Source organism: Cydia fagiglandana, chromosome Z (assembly GCF_963556715.1).
Source record: "Cydia fagiglandana chromosome Z, ilCydFagi1.1, whole genome shotgun sequence".
Taxonomy (NCBI): Eukaryota; Metazoa; Arthropoda; class Insecta; order Lepidoptera; family Tortricidae; genus Cydia; species Cydia fagiglandana.
In genome coordinates this window covers 34,383,833-34,406,455 of record NC_085959.1, presented here as the reverse complement: position 1 = coordinate 34,406,455, position 22,623 = coordinate 34,383,833, and the positions used below count along the sequence as shown (strand labels likewise).

Genomic DNA, 22,623 nt, shown 5'->3' with positions numbered 1-22,623 from the left:
AGGGCGTGAAAAGATAGAAAACTACCCCACTTATCCGCCATTTTAATTTGGCAAACGATGGACCAAACATCCTGTACCTATATAAATACTTAAATACATAGAAAACAACCATGACTCAGGAACAAATATCTGTATCATCCACATCAAACAAATAAATGCCCTTACCAGGATTCGAACCCGGGACCATCGGCTTCATAGGCAGGGTCACTACCCATTAGGCCAGACCGGTCGTCACATTTTTTACGGTCGCTGCAGAAAAAAGTTTGCTCCTATACAAAAATGGTGTGTCCCCAACCATAGGTAACATCAGTAGTCTGACCATAGTTGTTTCTAAATTAAAATATATGGTACCTAACCTATTTAAGTACATAATACTATTGACATGGAATAACATAATTATAATAATAAATAACTAGCTTTTGCCCGCGATTTCGTCTGCGTGGAATTTGTGACAGCAGCTAAAGTAGGTACAGCACCTGAATAATGCAAATAGCAATCATTCAATTCGCGCATTGCTTACTTCAATCAATAGGCATTTCATTAACTCTTTCAATTCCACCTCCCTTTGCACTCTATTCAAGGATGATTTCCGACATAAAAACTATCCTATGTCCTTCCCCTGAGACGCAATGGGAACTCTCTACACTATACCAAATTTCAACTATATAAATCGGTCAACCATGCCAGAGGCGGACCTGCTAGAGGGGGTATTCTTTTTATAATTAGGTTTTTATTTTATAAGTAGGTAAGTTTCTTTTATTTTAGTATTAATTTTAATTTGTTTGTGGTGTTAGTTTATTTTAATAAGTTACTTATTTTCAATATGTTACACATACATATAGATAGTTTCTTTGAAATAAACACTACCCATTATATTGAAAAAAAAACTAAATCGGTTCAGCGGCTTAAGCTTGAAGAGGTAACAGACAGACAGACACACTTTCGCTTTTATAATATTATGGGATGTAACCCAAAATAAACATTTTTCAACAATTATGGCCTGGATGCGAGTCCTTTAGGTCAAAAACAAAAAGAGGATCAAGTTGTTTGATTTTAATTAGTACCTACCTACATGATTTGAGAGTGCTCAGAGGGCCTACAGCGAACTACGTTCGACGTGTTATTGCCTCTCTGTCGCACTTGTAAATTCGTATGTAAGTGTGACAGGAAGGCCCTTTGTTTATTAAGGTCTTGCTTATAAACTCGTAAAAGGAATAAGTAGTACACAATATCCATGGCGACGCAAAATCGTGTTTCCTAACATGCAGGACACGTGTCACCTTCATCACAACTCACAACTCGTTGTTTTCGTAAAACAGGGTGCGGTGCGCGAGATGAGGCCGTGTGGCAATCGGTCTGTCCATGTCCCCAAGGTTGAGACTCTTCGGGTCTCCGGATCGCCACTCATACGACGCAGCAACATTGAGCTGAACGTACGCGATGAAGACTCTAGTGTGTTTTTTAAGCGCTTGCGCATTTGGTAAGTGCACTGCTTATTTTTGTTTGTATAAAGAATGGTAGGTACAAGCACTCAATGTGTCCGCCGAACCGAATATACCGATAATATAGTGTTGAACATCGGTCAATTATAAAAATATATTTTTTTTTAAATAGATAACTTGTTTCCTCGATTAGCTCCAATTCGACTCATTTTAATATCTAAGTATCGTGCAATTTTCTAAAATTCTTCTTCTACCTTTATACTTTTGTAACATAGTTATACGTAAATATTGAAATAATTATAAATAATGTAGGTATTCGTTTATCATTTTTAATCAGGCCGTAATTATTATGGGAACGTAGAGGCTAATTTTTCGACGAAACGAACGAACCAAATTAAAATCCCCGCGCACGTAATTTTCAGGAATTAAGAATTAAGGTAACTATAGATGATTTAATTTCATAAAAATAAGAATATAAAGCAAGCCACTGACGAGCCTTCCAAATGGATGCCGTTACAATGGATTCATCCACATGGACGGCATCCTAATATTAAACATTGTACGTTTTTGATATTCACGGATTGATTTTGGATTGCAACCACGCTATTTGGACTGTTGGAGGGCTCGTCAGTGGCCTGCTTAAGTGTTGTGTAAAATAATTATTTGTTGTAACTAAATTACTGAGTAAGCAGTGTAACTGAATAACTTAACTAGGTAATACTGTAGTAACTGAACTAGGTACTGAATAAAATTGGAATCCTTATAGCGTTACAAAGACAATGATTATTAAAATTAATTAATTCACTGGATCGAATGAATCTCTGCCATTAACGAGACTGTTAACAATGACCGTAATTAAAGATCTCTGAACGACCCTTGGGTTTCAACGTCTTACAGTCTTACAAGTAGAATTGTGGTTTGTAATTTAACACTTGGTGGTTTAATGCATTAATATTTATAACATACTTAGAGTATGTGTTTATGTTTTTTTTTACTGTGAATATTCTCTATACCCACTCTATTCTAATGTCAAAAATTATGAAAACCATTTATTTACAAACAAGGTATATTACAGTGGTATTACTAAAAGAAATTAATAACTGGCTTACATGCCAAACTTAAACTAACCTCGACGTTCCCATAATAGTTATGGCCTAATTATATAGTTAAAAATGATAAATTAATACATCATGTTTATAGTTGATGCACAATTATCGTAAAGTATTTTCTTTATATTAGACGTGACGGAATTTAGGTAGGGTAATACATGGCTGACACACAAGCACCATTTATTTATTTTTTTATTTAATATATTTATTTCGGATAACAAGATCCATACATTTTTATAGTTACATTACATACTTACATACCATGCATTAAACTCTTAATTTTGAATTGCGACGAATATATTCAGAGTTCTGTATAAGACATATTTTTGTCACAGCGAATCATATTTTTGTTACAGCGCAAGCTCAATTCAGCAGTTTTGACAGTGGACGGAGTTCAAATGCGTTCGGAAATTTGCGCGGCCAGGCACAGTCAAGCGCTTTTGGAAACTTCGGAAACACAGGCACCCAATCTCAGGCCAGCGCGTTTAGCAGTTTCGGAGGTCAAAGCCAGTCGGCCTTTGGCCGCCAATCTGGGTTCCAACAGAAGCAAACCACCGCAAGCCCTCGGAGCAGTCAATTCCAGCAGCAACCAGCCAGGACTAGTGCTGGGTCCTGCAGGGAGTTAAATGAACGCTATCCTGTGTCTGGGAGCTGTGATCGATACATCGAGTGTATAGTAAGTTGAGACTCATGAATCTCATATTACAATTTTATACTAGTGTAGTGCCACCAATAGATGAAGCGACTACCCCAACTTTAATTTTTTTTTTATATCTGTTAGAACGTGTTTCCAGTAACTTCAACATATAAATAAATTGAGAATAAACGACTCCAAACTATCTTGTCATTATTCAGTATTTTTATAAAAAAAAATTAAGTGCCACATAAGGCCAATTTGGTCAGAAGATAAACGATGTGTCCTAATTATGAACAATTTGGTCCTATAGTTGAACCAATATGTATATAAATGGTATCCTCCAGTATAGAAATGTAACAAGACCATTTGTCTCATAGTAGTCAAAAGACAGCTTTTCATAGAGACGATTGCCTAAATAAAGCAATATTACTAATAATAAAATCAATTAAAAACGTTAATCTTATAGTAATATATATTATTACCTGTTTTGTTGGTGTGTTATTTTAAAAAGTACTCTTCTTAAAACAACAAACCAACAAAACGATTCAACTTTTTGTCGTGATTTGGGTAAATGAACTAATTGAATTTTTGGTGCGTTCTTTTTTTTAGGCATATACCTACGCTAAAAGTTGTACTAGCATTTTCGTCGTTCAGGTTTTGGGCATAAAAATGGACTTGTAAAAGTTTCCCGAAATTGGAATTTTCAAAACTTTCTGCATCTTGTCCATTAGTACGTACTGTACCTACAGAAAATGTTATGTTAGACTGATAAATGGCTTTCTCATCATATCACCAATTTTTCAGAACGGAACAGCCGAAGAAAAGACCTGCCCAGACGGTTTGCTGTTCAATGCTAACGTGCTCTTCACAACTTATCCTTGTCAATACCCCAATGAGGTTCAATGCCTTGAACGTTCAGCTTTGCGTGAGTACAGACAGATTATTACTATTATGAGTATATATATATATATATATCTATGGTCAATTCTCAGCGTGCGTAATACCTACCTACTTATGTATGTGCAAGACGTCTACACAATATATTAAACTTTGGTTTCCTCGTCGCATGACTAATGCTTTGTAGAAGTTTTGCAACCATTTTAACTTTATTATATTGCCATGGCGTTATCGAGACAATGATTTGTAAAATGTTATGTATGTTATCAATATTGCTGCTGTACCTTTGAGTGTTGAAATAATTACACTCATCTAGTTGTATAAATTGATACTTATGCCTTTTCTGCTATGCGATTGCATAAGTAGTTACATAAAAATCGTAGGAACGTCTCAGATATAAGACGAAGTTTTTGTGTGTTTATAGAGCCTGCTCAACCGACGGAGGACTGTCCCCATCAGTTTGGATACTTCAAGTTGGGTGATGCGAGGAACTGCAGTGGTTTCAGGACCTGTGTGAATGGTGTAGGCTATGACTTCACGTGCCCCGAGGGCCTGGCGTTCAGCTCGGAGACCTACCGCTGCGAATGGCCTGATGAAGTCGCCGATTGTGACGCCGAAGGTAATTTACAATGTGATTGCGAACATTGTGTCACAAATTTATTTCGCGCTAATCGTGGACACCAAACACCTGTCTGATTCACACATAAATAGTTACAGATATTTATTTATCATATCATATATTTATATCGTTGCCTAGCCTCGATTTGTCTAAGATGGTCGCACAGAATTTTAATATAAAAAAATATATTAATCCAGTAAATTTGTCGAATTTTGTAACCTGGCTCTTTTGCGTCAAATCCGGTAGTTCTGATTTTTTGCAGACTTGTTTATGATGTTAGCCCAATGAATAATCCAAGTTTGTGACTTCGAGCGCCGAACGCAACCTTGTCAAAAATCGAATAAACCGCAATTTTTTTTAGATTTGGGCGATTATAACCCTAAAGTACTAGTTTTTGGTAGTAACTTCCTAGGGCGTTTTTAAAGTAGACTAAATTTGCTACAATAAGACACTAGAATTGTCTCTGTACATCTAATATTTTCCGAGATAAAGCCTTTCAAAATTTTATATTTCAATTTTTATATTTTTATATATTTTTTCAAAATAGGCAATCATACATTTTTTTATGGAAAATAAATATTTTGTAGAACGCGCCGGTGATGAATTCCATATAAATTACCTACCTAACCCTTATATTATAGCTAAGAACTGATGTAAAATTATAAAATTTTGAAAGGCTTTATTTCGGAAAATATTAGATGTACAGAGACAATTCTAGTGTCTTATTGTAGCAAATTTAGTCTACTTTAAAAGCGCCCTAGGAAGTTACTATCAAAAACTAGTACTTTAGGGTTAGAATCGCCCAAATCTAAAAAAAATTGTGGTTTATTCGATTTTTGACAAAGTTGCGTTCGGCGCTCGAGGTCACAAACTTGGATTATTCATTGGGCCAACATCATAAACAAGCCTGCAAAAAATCAGAACTACCGGATTTGACGCAAACGCAAAATGTATAATTTTACTGTATTATATATGTAAAAGGGGAAGTAAGGTAAGTCCCAATCCCAATGGTTAACACTTTAAAAAATACTAAATTATCAATAATTTTCGTATAGCAGAAAGTGAAAGTACCTAAGTATATGAAATCGTTATATCTCAGTTAAAAGTTTAAACATTTAGAATGATTTTTATAGTATTAACTTTTTTGAGCAACAACAACAACGGTACATATAAATATTTAGCCGTCACCAGCCAAAAAGCAATAAGGACTTTTTGTTAGCTTGAAATTAATTTTAATTTTTAACAAGCAGAAACGTCTGCTAACGATGCTATTAAGCTTAGAATAAATTTAAAATTAATTGAAATTAATTTATAGACATCTTTCGTTACAGAATGGAACCATTTAAAATATGTTATCACAACGACCCTTTTGTACCCTACCTACTACTTTCATTAATAATTCGCATTATTATCATATCATGGTCTAGCACTATCTGCATTAACGGTTTTGTATAGCTGTACAAACAGCAACAGTCTTCATCTTAACTGTCTATCGGTGGACCTTATGCCTAAGGGGCCCTCTGATTAACAGTCCGCCGGACGGTATCGGCCTGTCAGTTGTTCGAAACTGTCAAAATTTTATTCTAACTGACAGGCCGATACAGTCGGGCGGACTGTTAATCAGTGGGCCCCTTAGTAACATCTAAGGTCCACCGATGGACAGTTAACAGTGTGAGCGATGGTCCTTATGTAGAGCCGCTAACTTATGAACTGAGTTTGCAATTGTAACAAATATGAATACGTTATTTCAGCTTTCCTTGGCTTCCGCTGCCCCGAGGTGCCAATATCTAAAGAACTTGGCCCACCTGCTGGCTACAGATACTACAGGTAACATGCAAGGAATGCAAGACATGCAAGATCTTGCTACTCTTACTCTACGCCTCGCTTAAAGTTTTAAGGATAAAATTAATATCAGTAGATGTTTAAGCACTTACATAATTATCCCTGCGCTAGGTAATATTATAAACGCAAAGGTAACTGTGTCTATCTGAACCGGTTTAAATTAAATAGTGTAGGGTAAAGGACATAGGGTAGTTGGAGGCCCGCAGAAGGACATAGGGTAGTTTTCGTCATCCCACGCAGACGAAGTCCCGGGCAGACATAGTTATTAATAAACTTGATAAAGTTGCTTTTTATGCCCGTCTGTTTGTCCCGTAGGACGCTTGCAGTAGGTATGCATTTATTTTCTAATTCATAATGAATCTTATACCTTTAAACAAGCAATTCTTGTATATTTATTTATGTATATATTTCGAGGATCTCAGAAACGGCTCTAACGATTTCGAAGAAATTTGCTATATGAGGGTTTTGGGGGGCAAAAACGATCTAGCCAGTTCTTATCTCTGGGAAAACGCGCATTTTTGAGTTTTTATATGTTTTCCGAGCAAAGCTGGGTCTCCCAGATATTAAATCTTTATTACGAACTAAGTTGTAGGTAGTCGTAGCACGGTTTGATGCAGACAAGGTCGAGGTGTCAAGCTATAGTTAGAAAATAAAAGTAGGTACGTATAATTTGATTAGTAGTTCATAAAACATCGCAACAGGTTGGCATTTGCTAATGTTGACCGGACAGTCCGCGGCAGGTCAGGTAGCCGCTAAATGTCAGCAGAAGAGCGCGACCTTGGTGACGTAATTCCTCATTAGAAATACCAACACCTTGCATAAGCTGGCTTATTATGTGAGCATTTTGCGGATTCTCAACGCGTTGCCAATAACTTTCAAACAATATGGCCATCACATCACCTCCTGAAACGCTGAATTTGTATCTATATCTATACATATCCTATTGTTAAAGGACTTCAATTTCAAGAAGTAGTTACTGCATTCTGTTGAATTTTTAGGATCCTGTAAGTACTTAAAAAAAACGGAACCCTTATAAAATCACATCACTGGTTTCACTCGTCTGTCTGACTATCCGTCTGTCTGTCAACAGTCAATTTGCACCGAAACTACTAAAAGGGTAGGTTGTAATTTGGTACATATTTGTACATAACCATAAGGTAAATAGTAACGAGTAAAGTAAATAAATGAATTTAAAAGGCCAATTTTAAAAAGGGTCAAATTTGACTTTTTTAATTCAAGTTTGCTACTTCACCTACATTTAGTGCGTCCAAGTGTAGCTTACATCTTATAATATGGAGTCACTTTACGACATAACAGGCACGGGACCCTAATAGCCGTTTTACATAATAAGAGTAAAAAAGTCAAAGTCAGCGTGTAAGACTCGCACGCCGCGATTCGGGAAATGATTAGATTAGATTAGATTAATTTATTTCTTATTGAAAATTACATGATATTTAACAATTAGAGATGAATTAGAGATTCACTAGATATGAAATAGTAAAGATATGTGACGTTCCACGCAAAAGGTACCTTATGGCGGCTGGCGCTTATACGTCGCATAGCGCCGCAATAATATTGGAGCAGCGTTAATAATAGCGTAAGCGCCAACCGCCATAAAGTACCTTTACCCGTGGGACGTCACATATCTTTATTATATCGTATCTAGTTAATCTCTAATTTATTTCCCGAATCGCGCTGGCAGAGCGCAGAGGTCCATCTCGCCGATCAACACATTAATGATGATTATACCCTTGACATTCTGATTCCGAGCTGTAGAAATACCTATCTATATCTAATAATATACATAAAATATTCAGATCCTCACAAAGATTATGTGCGCGATTTACATTTGAGGTGGTATGTAACTATGTATAGTATAAAGTATAAGTATATTTTTTCTGTTGTTATAGCTGCGTTTATTATTATTACAATCGTAATAACTATTATGTAATCTCTGGTGATAGGCAATATATTATGTAGGTACGTTACAAAATTGTTAATTTTATTTTCAACACAATTGCTCGTAACGTGGAAGTTAGTGATCCGTTTTTATATCGGCTCATAATCCTAGGTATTAAACACGCGTGCTAATTCATTATATTATAGCACTTGTTAAGTAATGAATGATAATCTTTTAAGAAGGTAACTAATGGCAAGTAGAACACTTGTATCACAAATCGAAATCGCAAAGTACCCCTTTTTCAACCCCTTTTAAAGTACCTTAGGGAATGAATTTTCCAAAACGTTGAAATTAGTTTTCTTGTATTTTATTTTTATACCTTTTTGCAAAGTTTCAAGTTCCTTGCTTAAAATAAAATTTGCACCCCAACACGAACTTTCATCCCCTTTTTAACCCCCCTTAGAGGTTGAATTTCCAAAAACGTTGCAATCACTTCTTTTGTAATCAGCTATTACGCCTTTCTAAGAAGTTTCAAGCATTTGTAGTGGATTCAAACTTTCAACCCCTTTTTAACCCTGTTAGGGGATGAATTACAAAACGCTGAAATTACTGTTCCTGTCTTTTAATAATATCTCCAAATACAAAGATTCAAGTCCGGCGTTCGAAAAATTTTTAATATCCATACAAACTTTAAACCCCTTTTTCACCACTTTAGGGGATGAATTTTCAAAAACGCTGAAATTAGTTTTCTTGTATTTTAATTTAATACCTTTTTGCAAAGTTTCAAGTTCCTAGCTTAAAATAAAACTTGCACCCCAAGATGAACTTTCATCCCCTTTTTAACCCCCTTAGAGGTTGAATTTCCAAAAACGTTGCAATTACTTTTTTCCATTCTAAGAAGTTTCAAAGCATTTGTTGTTGAATTTCTCAAAATCGCTTCATATCTCTTGTACACTTTATAAATGTAATCTAGTGTGCAAATTTCATATTTCTATCTTTTGTAGTTTCGGCTCTGCGTTGATGAATCAGTCAGTCAGGACACTTGCATTTATATACAGGGCGTCCCACGGCTATGCCACATGGAGGGAAAGTACCCTAAATATTGTAGATGGAACATTTTACTGAAAGAAGACATTATTTTAATTTAAAAAACAATTAAAACTGCATTCATAGATTTTTAAATAATTACGTGGTTGAACTGGGAATCGAACCCGCCGTACGAGAAAAAAAATCACCCTGTAGCTTTATCATACCGATCAAAAGGCTTGATCATTAGGATTATTTTTTGCTAAATAACATAGTGTCGGAAATAAAAGGAAGCCCATGAATTTTAACATTTTTAATTCAAAATTAATCAATTTAATTTATCAAATGCTCAAAATGTAGTCTCATTCTGTTGAATACAAAGCCGCACTCTTTTGATTATTTCGCTAAATTTCACATCAAATGTTAAAATTCATGGTCTTCCTTTTGTTTCTGACACTATGTTCTTTAGCAAAAAATAATCCTTATGATCAAGCCTTTTGATCGGTATGATAAAGCTACAGGATGATTTTTTTTCTCGTACGGCGGGTTCGATTCCCGGTTCAACCATGTAATTAATTAAAAATCTATGAATGCAGTTTTAATTGTTTTTTAAATTAAAATAATGTCTTCTTTCAGTAAAATGTTCCATCTACAATATTTAGGGTACTTTCCCTCCATGTGGCATAGCCGTGGGACACCCTGTATATAGATAGATAGATATAGGTAAACAATTTATTATTTGATCATTGCATTCATGTACAACATAATAAGTTAATAACTAAGTATACAGGGTACCCTGACCTGACAGGGTAAGTATATCAAATGTAGGCATGTGTAGTATAGATGTAGAAATTACATTTGATTTACTTTACAAAAAAAACTCTTTTTAGCTCATTCATAAGAATATCAAAAACAGATTATGAAAATTGTGAGTGGATGGACATTAGTATGTATAGGTAAATTTTTTTTTTCAAAAATTCGCAATGAAGGGGTTACTTCATTGAACGTTGACTAGGTATACCTGAATATTTAATAGCTAACTTTAACGGCCTCCTAGCCTAGTCGGTAGTGATCCTGCCTACGAAGCCCCGAGCCCAGGAGGGCCCGGGTTCGAATCCTGGTAAGGGCATTTATTTGTGTGTTTATCACAAATATTTGTTTCTCAGCTATGGATGTTTACTGCGTATATAAGTATTACCTACCTATGTGTTATATATATCGTCGTCGTCGTAGAGCCCACAACGCCACAACACAAGCCTTATTGAGCTTACTGTGGACTAGGTCGATCAGGACCCCTATTCGACAAGCGACATTTGACGTATCGTGTTGATCTACCGTTGATGTGGGAAAAATCATAAGTTCTCGAATACGTACAATGTCAAAATTTGACATTAACAATCCATAGTTAGGGTGACAAGCAAACCAAACCGAACCACCCTTAGTTTAGAGTGGAGTTTTGGTTGTACCAAATGATATTATCCACCGTTGATGGAATCAACACTCAGTATGCAATAAAATCAATACTGGAGTCAGTTATGTAACGCTGCCATACATGACCCAAAAAATTTTTATTAAGCTATGAGCTTCATCACATCTGATATTTGAGTAATTCTAAGCATTTCTAGCCTGAAGTGGGGGGGAGGGTGGGGTATAAAGACGGCCGCCACCCGTCATCTTTAAAAAAAATCTACTCTGATCCTGGTGGGTACTAGGGCAAGTTTGGTATCATTTTCGTATAAACCAAAGACGTAGAATTCATTGCTGATATTTGTTTTTTCAATTTCATAGTAATTTTACAAGAAAAACGTAAAAAGGTTAAAAATTTGGTTGGAGATTTTTGCTACGCGGAGCCGAAACTACAAAAGATAGAAAGTTGAAATTTGCACACTAGATTACATTTATAAAGTGTACAAGAGATAAGAAGCGATTTTGAGAAATTCAACCCCTAAGGGGGTTAAAAAGGGGATGAAAGTTTGTATGGGGTTCAAGTTTTATTTTAAGCTAGGAATTTGAAACTTCGTAAAACGATATATTATTAAAATACAAGAAAACTAATTTCAGCGTTTTTGAAAATTCATCCCCTAAGATGGTGAAAAAGGAGTAGAAAGTTTGTATGGATATCAAAAAAAATTTCGAACGCGGGACTTGAATCTTTGTATTTGGGGATATTATTAAAAGACAGGAAAAGTAATTTCAGCGTTTTGTAAAATTCATCCCCTAACAGGGTTAAAAAGGGGTTGAAAGTTTGAATCCATTACAAATCCGAGTAGACACACATTTCTTATTGCCTCCCAGGCTTGAAATGCTTAGAATTACTCAAGGAACATATGTGATGAAGCTCATAGCTTAATAAAAAATTTTTGGGTCAACTTTATAACTGCTTCCGCTACAACTGTTGATTTGACGTGGATGCGAAATCTGACAGTTGTACATGTCGAATTTGGCCCCAGTGTAAAATTGACATATAATATTTCTTTAAAAAAAACTTGGCTTAGGTACTTTTCTTTATGAGCCGTAAAGTGCGCTTCAACTACTTTAAAATGAGGCAAGCCCGTGGATTCAAGTTCTATTCAGAACGCTCTACCGACTTACATCAATTTATATGTATACCTACGTTTCATGAGATTTTTTCATTTTTCACTTTGGAGCTCTATTCTTCTGTATTACTCTCCACTCTCGTGTTTCACAGGTCCGACACGAACTGCCAGAAATATTTCATTTGCATCGAAGGCCGTCCTCGCGCGCTAAGCTGCGGCGGCGAATCGGGTTTCGACGAGCTGACCTCCACCTGTGTCTCGGCCGACGAGGTGGCGGCTTGTCCCCAGGACCTCCGCGCCGCCGCCGCCCGAGCCAGGGAAGAAGAGAACCAGCGGCTCGCCAAAGAAATATCTTTCAATGCACGCCCGCTGCAACAAAAAAGACGATTCTAATACACAAAAAATGTACAGTCAATTAGGTACAAGATTTAGAATTTATGTACCTATTTAAGGCCTTATTAATTGGAACTACCGACAATTTGTGTAACGGAAAAAAAAATTGTTTGAATATGATTTAATCATATTTTTATTACACAGTAACATTAATTATAACAAAGTTCTATGCAGCGGGGTCACCTCTCTCTGCAGCTGACTGTACATTCTTGTTTTTTAATGAATCCAAATATCTACACGACCTAAGAAAACTTTTTAAAGTCGTTTAATATATTTCATATTTTTTGTCAATAACGTGCTTATTGATATTTTAGATTAAACCTTGACTGTACCCTTTATTCATCAACGCTCTACCAACCTCGATTAGGTATAATTAATCTTTTACTTATGTTTTTGTAAGAAAGGGATCTTAAAACATAGTTTAACTAGAAATCAAGCCAGTAAAGATTTATGAATAAGGGGGTTGTCAATGATATATTACTTTCAGCTAGTCCTTTGAGTCAGTCATTTGAGTTACCTACCTATGTCAGTTTGTGCATGTAAAACAATGTATATAATTTTATAATTTAAATAAATTCAGGTGATTTCCCCACAGTCTGCGAGGACTAGATCTGAGAGATTGTACTCGCAAAGGGCAGATGTTGACGGCCGGACACCCTCAATTATCCAGCTCGAAAATCCTCAGAACTAGCGCGCAAACTGTGTGATATTCACAAACTGTGTGATATTCACAGGAATACATATTTAAACAAGTACGAACACTTTGCCTTTTATTTTTTTACAATTTACACGTTTGTTTCAATACCACATAAAGGCTCCTCTACACGATGGCCCAGCGCCGGCCACTCCAAGGGACGCAGCCATGCGGAAGAATGAGATAGCAATGTCACTGCTCCCTCTAACCCATAAATGCGTCCCTTGGAATGGCCGGCGTTGGTCCATCGTGTAGAGGAGCCATAAAGTCAGACACAAAGAATATATATGTCGCAGTAAGATAGATAAAGCCGTTATATAGTTATAACTCTAGGGATATAATTATATGACGTAACATAGTTATATGAAAGCGATTCATTACTATCTTACTAGGTATATAACTATAATACGGCTTTAGTTTAGTGATATAGTTATATTACTGGATTAAGTTTAGTGATATAGTTATATTACTGGATTGAGTTTAGTGAAATAACTGTAGGTAGGAGTGCAGCGGTGCAGCGGAGGTATAGTTATATCCCTAGGGATATAGTTATATGCCGTATAATACTTTTTAGCAATATTACGTAAAAGTACAGGTCGATTCACGAAAGCTGGTGCGAGATTTCTACTGAGTGACAGCTATTTTCATTGAAATTCTGTCAAATCTCGCGCCAGCATTCGTGAATCGATGGCAATGCCTCATAAACCCTTAAAAATAGCAGCATGAAAATATATATAATAGTTATCTTACTAGGAATATGATTATAATACGGCATATAACTATATCCCTAGGGATATAACTAAACCTCCGCCGCACTGTCGCACTCCTAATACCTACAATTACTATCTTACTAGGAATATGATTATAATACGTAGTTGCGTACTATACGGCATATAACTATATCCCTAGGGATATAACTATACCTCCGCCGCACCGCTGCACTCCTACTTACAATTATTTCACTAAACTTAATCCAGTTATATAACTATATCACTAAACTAAAGCCGTATTATAGTTATATACCTAGTAAGATAGTAATGAATCGCTTTCCTATAACTATCTTACGTCATATAATTATATCCCTAGGGTTATAGCTATATAACGGCTATATCTATCTTACTGCGACATGTAGATATGGTCGAGGGTGTAGGTCAGAAAATTTCGTTTGGTAGGATTAGTCCTTAGAACCCAAGAATGGATTTAAAGCCTCCTCCACACTCGTGTTCGCGGCTTCGCCCGCGATTCACGCGCATAGTCTGGAGGGGGCTTAAGAAGTGAAGCCACCAAGATGAGGCCCCAGTACACAATGGGCCATTGCCGGCCACTCCAAGGGACGCAGCCATGCGGTAGAATGAGATAGCAATATCACTTGCTCCCTCTAACGGATAAATGCGTCCCTTGGAATGGTCGGCGATGGCCCATTGTGTACTGGGGCCTTTAGATGTAAATTTTTAGTAGGGGAGCTCCCCGAGGGGAGGGGGTTGAGAGCTCTCAACTTTATCTTGAAGCTACTAGGCCAAGTTTCGTATCGGTTCCGTATAAATCGGGGATGTTGAATTCATTTATGATATCGTAATGACACCATTCCGAAGTAAAACACATAAAATATAAAAAATAGTTATTTACGATACAAGTGCGTAAAAGAGAAAATTCGAAACGAGTGGCGATAAATTAAAACACGACCGAAGGGAGTGTTTTAAATCAACACGAGTTGCGAATTATCTATTCGCACGTGTATCGTACAACGTTTTACAGTACATATGTCCCTTTAAACTTTTGACATCGCACGAAAAGTGCTATTTTACGAAATAGGACCATATGTACTGTAATAGTACATTTCGATGCTAGTGCGGAAGGTATGTCATTACTTCACGAGCACCGAGATATCTTGCCACGAGCCGCAGGCGAGTGGCAAGACTCGGGACGAGTGAAGAATGACATTTCCGCACGTGTATCGAACGACGTTTTTTAATACAGTTGCGAAAAAATAAGAAAAACATTGTTAATCGTACACTAAACAAAAGTGGTAACAGTGACAGCTCGGTTAGACGTCGTCTTTAAGTATATTATATCTATGGGCGTTTGACAGCTATTCCGTTCCATTCAGTCAACTTATTAAGAACGGAATTTTCAATATTGAATATTAAAAATTAAACGTGTTATAATGATGAAGAGGTAAGTAATTAAATATGAAATATGTAATATTTTTCGTATTCTTACATTAACGGTAGGTTTTTATGCTGATTACGACGTTTAAAGGAAACTAATATTAACACTCATCAATAAGTAGTCGTGAATTGGAACAAGTATAAATTTAAAAAAATTGGAAAAGTAAAAAGCACTAGTTCGAGATAACCAACTTTCCGCACGCTAAACAGCTACGTAAAGTAGCACTTTTTGAGCAACTGTATTAAGAAATACTTTTTTAAATTCCTTTTCACACCGCTGAACCAATTTAGTTGAAATTTGTTTCCTGACAAAAAAGAATAGAAATTAAAAAGGGGCAACACTGTAGTGTCGTCCCTTTCAAATCAATTTATTAGAGAACGGGACGACACTACAGTGTTGCCACTTTTTAATTTCTACTCTTTTTGCCAGGCTGTATAAATAAATTGATTTGAAAGGGACGACACTACAGTGTTTCCACTTTTTAATTTCTACTCTTTTTGCCAGGCTGTATAAATCGGGCTCGTAAATACGGAATGACAGGTGTGAACGGGACGTCGCTCTACACATTCATAGTGATGTCTCGCTTGCACCTGTTATTCCGTTTACATTCGCGGCTCGTGGCTCGTCTCGTGGCTCGCCTCGAGCGTGTAAGCACGTCGAGTAACGCAAGAGTGCGTCCCGCGCGGGCACCTTTGGCCCGTGCCCAAAAAACCGCTCCTCCACGCGAGCCAAGCGAGTGCGAGCCGAGCCGCGAGACGTGCCACGAGCCCATCACTTACCCCGACCACACACGTTAACTATAAATCGTAGCGATTAAACTGTGCAGTCCGATTTGTGCAGTTTTATCTACCGTTGTCGATTATCGTAACGTAGATAAAACTGCGCAAATCGGACTGCACAGATTAATCGCTACGATTTACGCCAAGCGCGCACCACGATTTTAATTTTTGCGACACGATTTTAGAATCGCGCTGTAATTTATCGTAGAAAATTCAGTGCGCGCACTGCGATGAAAAAGTCGACGATTTGTTCATTCTCGACATGGATGTCGTACCAGTCGCTTGTCGTGAAACAATATGCAATCGCTGTATGACTGAGTATTTATACCACAAAGGTGATCTCCTTCTATTTCTATAATTAAACGGTCAACATCTAGCGTCTCATCTTGTAACTCCATTGGAGAAGCAGGTTCCGATATGTTGACGCTTGGAGAGCGAAATGCCGACTGAGGTCCCGGCTGCGATTTTATTATCGCAGTGCGCGCGGGGCCATACAGCTTCGTATGCTGCAATTCACTTTGCGACAATCGCGTCGCGCGCTGTCGCGGAAAAATGTAACAAATCACAATTTTAAAATCGCTGCGATTTTTTTGTCGCATATGCGCGCACCGCCATATAAACCCATACGTTACATTTCTGCGACTAAATTATCGCGCGACAAAAAATCGTGGTGCGCGCTTGGCTTTATAGTTATACATGTGTAGCCGGCATTACACTTTAAGTAGCTAACACACTATCGCACCGCACCAAGGTCATTGAGGGAAGCACCCATAAGTAAGAGGAAGAAAGCGATATCTCTTTCTCCCTCTTACTTATGGGAACGTCCCTCAATGACCTTGGTGCGGTGCGATAGTGTGTTAGCTACTTTACACTCGCATCTCGTGGCGCGGCTCGCGTCTCGTGGGCCCGGCTCGCGGCTCGGCTCGTGGCTCGCGCGAGAATGTAAATCGCTTGTATGAAGGCGAACACCAGACGAGCCGCGAATGTAAATAAGCTTAAATTCATGTCATTTTTCTGCAAAAGTAGCGCGGATTTGCACTTTCCTAAATTCAAATTTGAATTGTTACTTGCTGAAGAAACGACTACTTGAAGATTATTATTCGCGTTGTTATATAAAATTTGAAAATAGGCACAAACTTAGGATACCCGTGACGGATATCATGCAGGACTGTGAATATTCCGTGGAGGGTGACAAGCGAGGCGCCGCTCGACATCCGCTGGCGCAGCCCTGACGGGCGGGCATCGCCCTAGTTGCCCCTTCGCATCGAACGGTTGCGTAGTAGCTATCGCGAGCCCTAGCCATAGAACCCTGTTATTATTTCAACTCTGTGTCTAAATTTGTTTCTAATCGATATTTTCTTTGTCTGACTGTGATTCGTGCGAGTGTTTGGTTTGGATTCATATAGTGCAAAGCATTCTTTTACGGGCGTGAAAATGGAAGATTCCTATATAATAGCTAATTTCCACACGCTGTGTCGCTTGTGTTTGAACAAGAGCACTCTGACGGTGTCGATTTTTGGAGCCGCGCCTGATGATGAAACCAATTCGGCGCTAACCTCGAAAATCGCTGAAATTGCCGAACTTCAGGTTGGTGGTATAAAACAGATAATTAGCCTAATCTTGGCAGAGATTTATATGTATATAAATATTTTTTTTTTTGTTTATAGATGGACCCTAATGATGGCCTACCTGGAAGAATCTGCTACAAATGCTTGTTTAAAGTAGATATATGTTCCAAATTTCGCCTTCAATGTATCCAGAATGAGACAAGACTGAGACAGATAACAGTTAGAGTGAATGAACAAGAGAATTCAAATTCTTCAGAGATGTCCAATTTCTACCCCACCACCCAAGATATGAACAAACAAGATTACATTGTAGAAGACAGTGTTGTTATGGTGGTAGATCCAAGCCTAGACTATGATTCCTCAGAGGAATCTGACAACGCAGATCAGCCCGATGCAGATGCCACAGAACGAAACAACACCCCTGACGGAGACCATATGCCAGAGTCATTCTTCAAAAATGTTGCCATGTGTCAGTATTGTGATCAAGCTTTTATTTCTCAAGATAAGTGTAAAGAACATGAGGTTACTTGCCATGATCCTAACCTACCATTTAAATGTATAGAATGTAGCTTAGTCTTCCCTGAGCGAAACCAATATGTCCAGCATATCAAGCAAGTACATGGCACTGACAAGCCTTATCAGTGCCCCGAGTGTGACAAGTCCTTTGGCCGCAGATCAGATTTAAGGAAGCATTCAATAGTTCATACTGGCATCAGGCCATTTCAGTGCCAGTACTGTCTCAAAAGCTTCTCTCGTAACACAAATCTAAGCAAACATCTCAGGATACATGCAGGCACCAAGCCACATGTATGCCCTTTATGTCCAAGAAGCTTTGTGTGTCGCAATGACTTACAGCGCCATGTCCTAGTCCATTCCGGTATGAAACCATATGCTTGCCGAAAGTGCCCTTTGACATTTGGTAGAAGAGATAAACTAATCAAACATGAAGTCAGACATGGTCCTCTGAGTCCCAACCAAGTGCATGAAATAGATAATGAGCAGGAAACACATGACATGGTAGTCAACGTCAACCCTTACAGCAACTTACTGACTTCTCCCACTCACCAAGGTGCTGATTATGATCTCCCTCGAGTGCCAGACCACATTTCCGGTGTTAGTAGTTTTATAAATCAAATACATAAAACTCCTTCCACTTCAGGAAAGCTAACAACATCTCCACCGAAACCAAAACCAGTAGCAAATAAAAACAGGCCTAAAAATATAAAATGTCACCAATGTCCAAAAAAGCTATCCTCATTAGATGCATATAAGACTCATGTTTCAATAGCACACATTGGAAACAGAGGATTCCAATGCAAAATATGCTTCAAGAAATTTTCTCGCAAGAGAGAGCTGGACCGACATGTGACCCTTCACTCTGGAATGAAGCCTTTCTCATGCGGTCAATGTGATAAGAAATTCAACAGGAAAGACAAACTGAATAAACATGAGGAAACTCATGAATGCCTGGTTGTAAACATGCCTTGTATTGAATGTGGCCTCACTTTTGAGAAGAAAGCTGACTTAGTAGCCCACATTAAATCTCACTTCACTGACAATTTTGATGACAAGCCTGAGATAAAGAAGGAAGATGAGCCAGAGTTCCCAATAGATGACAACTATTATGACTTGGAGACCTGAGATCAGGAGTTTAACATTGATAACTTTTCATTGATTATTTGAATTGTGGCACTGCTAATCTATATCTATACACACCACTGTCCTTGGATAAGAATGTTTCAATCCATGTAATTCTGAATCATAATTATATGTATTGGATAATTTACTGTAAGATGAACAATATAGATAGAGCTATTGTTGTAACTGTTAAATTTTAAAGAGTTCTAAATGTGATTATTATAAATAGTATTTTAACTTGTACGGAAGTATCACAATACAGAGCCAAATCATAACATGTATCTAGGGTACTTTATCATCGTATTAATACAAGTAGTATAACTAAATGTGGTTACTGCAGAATGTTTATTAATACCTTAGAACAATCTCCATTTTAAACTATCAGAAATAATTTATGTTGGTATTATATCTTTAAGAAATAAATTATTATAGTCATATTAGTATTTAGATACATGTGTGGAGTTGCTGCTCCCTAAAAACTTATTCTGTTACTACATATACAGGGTGTCCCAGAATTCGACGTCAAGCCGTAAACGGACGATAGACCAAGTCATAACAGTTATCATAAAAATACAAAAAAAAATCCAACACGTTCTTTAAAAATTATGGTCACTTTAAAAATTCACTAAAAAATCCACACCCTGTAATTATTCAAGATTACACAATAATAAAAAAATTAGAATAAATTATGAAATTTGTAGTAACAAGAGTTAAAGAACCATTACAGGGTGTGGATTTTTTAGTGAATTTTTAAAGTGACCATAATTTTTAAAAAACATGAGATGGATTTTTTTTTGTTTTTTATGATAACTGTTATGACTTGGTCTATCATCCGTTTACGGCTTGACGTCGAATTCTGGGACACCCTGTACATGTTATTACGAATTATATGCACCAACTACAATTATGCAAATCAAAATCAAATGATAAGTAACAAAATACACTAATGTATAATTTTATGTGATGGAACAATTACCTCTATAACGTAGGCAGTAATGTATGACGTTATTAAATCATACACAGTGCATTTTTACAACATTAATATAATAATCTGCAATTACGTCTGCGTCAATATTCATCACAAGAAAAGGTGTACGAAAACGTTTTAATTAAGTAGTACATCACGATACAAGTGCGAAAAATAGTAAATTCGTAACGAGTGGCGATAAATAAAATTAAAACACGACCAAAGGGATTGTTTTAAATGAACACGAGTTCCGAATGACCCATTGACACATGTATCGTACGTTTGACAGTAGGTACATGGTACATATGTACCATGTACCCACAAAAATGCCCAGAAAATTTTCGACATAGTTACGTAATGTGCTATTATCGCACTAGTACGGTAAAGTGGCACTATACGTACCTACTGTAATAGTGCATTATGATACAAGTGCGAAAAGTAGGAAGTTCGCAACCAGTGGCGATAAATTAAAACACGATACGAGTTACCTTTTCGCACGTGTATAGTACAACGTTTTACAGTACATATATGGCCCTTTAAATTTTCCACATACGCATATATAGTGCTAGTTACCGCACTAGGGCGGTAAAATTATAAATTAGCACCAGATCTACTGTAGCACTTATGAAACCTGCATTGCAACTTTATTAATAATAACTGTGCTGATCAGATTTCAAAAATGTATTTTATAGTACATATGGCCCTACTTTTCCGCACTAGTGCGTGAAATAGCACTTTTCGTGCGTTTGCCAAAAGTTTAAAGGGACATATATGTGCTGTAAAACGTTGTATGATATACGTGCGAATTTGTTAATTTCCTTATTTAATTTCGAATTTCCTCTTTACCGCACTTGTATCTTAAATAACTATTCTATGCCTACTTATTCTGTAAAGGTACCTATAATAACTTTTACAAAAAACTATTGTAAGTACTTACCTAATTAAAGTACTTCCATTATGTATAAAAATGATTTATACTAGCAGATTCCAGTCTACATTAATAGTTAATTATTATTTTAGTTTTATTTAGAATCAGTGTAGATGAGATAAACCTCACCTTTGGTCCTTCCTGGAACAGCAGGGATCATTTTGGTATAGCTACTAATAACATTTTAGTTGCATTTTTTTTTATCTGGTTTTATATTTTCTTATTTATATTCCTATTGTGTTAACTAGAAAGTGAGAATTGTTTTTCCCATTTTTTACCTGCAGAAGCAAAGGAGTGGCAGTTCCCACCAGAGGGCCTACCGCGGAAAACGTAAATCTAAATTTCGTTATCTGCCGCTGTCGCTCGCATACGCAGGAGCGGTAGTGAGGCAGATATATTTTTTTTGATGTTGGCACCGGCCAGTGGCCGCCCTATATAACTGAGTGGCCACTGCGATGCAGAAGATGCAGTTATGTTTATTATCATACATTGTTCACATATTTCTCTTTGCGCAATAAATGCTGTCGCATAGTAATTTCGTGTGTTTCCTATTTATGTGTATTTTTATACATAATCCCTACTAATAATATAAACCTTCAGTACTGACGAAGAAGAGGATTATAAAAGCGAAAGTATCTCTTTCTGTTTGTCGTTACCTCTTAGCTTAGCCCTGGGCATAAAATACTTTTTCACCACACCAGCTCTGAAAGGCTTACTTTGCACTTTATTTAACTGATAGCAAGTTGCATTTTATTCACATGTGAGGCAAAGTAATGAAATGCGAATTTTGATTTGTCTTCTTATGTTTGCTGGTAGAATTGACTTTTAAATTATGAATTTGGATGATAAATATCAGTGTTGGCTGAAACGTTAATGCAATTGAATATTCTCGACGATTACCTAGTACAAATTGAACCGTCAACTGTAACCATCAGTTACCGTTTACGCATCTATGGTTTACGGTTCAATTTGTACTTGTTAATGGTCAATTGCAATAAACGTTCGGCCAACACTGATAAATATTGGGCAATTTTGTTCAACCCTCGTGCTTCGAAGCCCTCGCAACGCTCAAGATTGCATATTTCGAAACGTTCCCTGGTCCCGTCGCCCGTGGTTCATTTTTGGAATCTTTCACTTACTCGGGTATCAATAGTAGCACGAGCGGTTAAACAACAACTTAGCCCCCATGTAAAACAAATAACTATTTGATCGTAGGTATTTTTATACATATATGTTTTAAAGAATGCATAAAGAAACCGCAAAAAATGTGGTCGCTAATTAATGACCTCACAAACAACAAAACTAAGGACATGGCACCACTGGCGAAACTGGAAATCAATTCTAATACTTACACTGATACGACGGAGATCTGTGAGCAATTCAACGCCTATTTTTCTACAATCGGATCGTCATTAGCTGAAAAAATTCAACCAGTACACCAAAACTCGGCTACGACCTGCGCTTCACTAGCTGAATCA

General features: G+C 37.0%; 2 protein-coding genes across 2 annotated transcripts; both read left to right on the top strand.

Moving 5' to 3' along the window:
* Positions 1 to 1,339: 1,339 nt before the first annotated feature.
* Positions 1,340 to 12,471, top strand: LOC134678364 (protein obstructor-E-like). Its single transcript, XM_063536913.1, has 6 exons — positions 1,340 to 1,480; positions 2,908 to 3,227; positions 3,993 to 4,113; positions 4,510 to 4,704; positions 6,456 to 6,531; positions 12,162 to 12,471. Exons 1-6 carry the CDS (start codon positions 1,441 to 1,443, stop codon positions 12,400 to 12,402), a joined length of 993 nt encoding a protein of 330 aa, XP_063392983.1. The 5' UTR covers positions 1,340 to 1,440; the 3' UTR covers positions 12,403 to 12,471.
* A 4,582-nt stretch (positions 12,472 to 17,053) lies between these two features.
* Positions 17,054 to 21,680, top strand: LOC134679233 (zinc finger protein 271-like). The gene is made up of 2 exons (XM_063538120.1): positions 17,054 to 17,631; positions 17,712 to 21,680. Exons 1-2 carry the CDS (start codon positions 17,479 to 17,481, stop codon positions 19,251 to 19,253), a joined length of 1,695 nt encoding a protein of 564 aa, XP_063394190.1. The 5' UTR covers positions 17,054 to 17,478; the 3' UTR covers positions 19,254 to 21,680.
* The last annotated feature ends 943 nt before the right edge of the window (positions 21,681 to 22,623 follow it).

Excerpts from the sequence above, each read along its gene's own strand:
- LOC134678364 (XM_063536913.1), top strand. The coding sequence starts at position 1,441 with ATGAAGACTCTAGTGTGTTTTTTAAGCGCTTGCGCATTTG. Across the intron at positions 1,481-2,907 it reads TTTAAGCGCTTGCGCATTTG|CGCAAGCTCAATTCAGCAGT; the intron begins GTAAGTGCACTG and ends TTTTTGTTACAG. Across the intron at positions 4,114-4,509 it reads CCTTGAACGTTCAGCTTTGC|AGCCTGCTCAACCGACGGAG; the intron begins GTGAGTACAGAC and ends GTGTGTTTATAG.
- LOC134679233 (XM_063538120.1), top strand. The coding sequence starts at position 17,479 with ATGGAAGATTCCTATATAATAGCTAATTTCCACACGCTGTGTCGCTTG. Across the intron at positions 17,632-17,711 it reads CTGAAATTGCCGAACTTCAG|ATGGACCCTAATGATGGCCT; the intron begins GTTGGTGGTATA and ends TTTTGTTTATAG.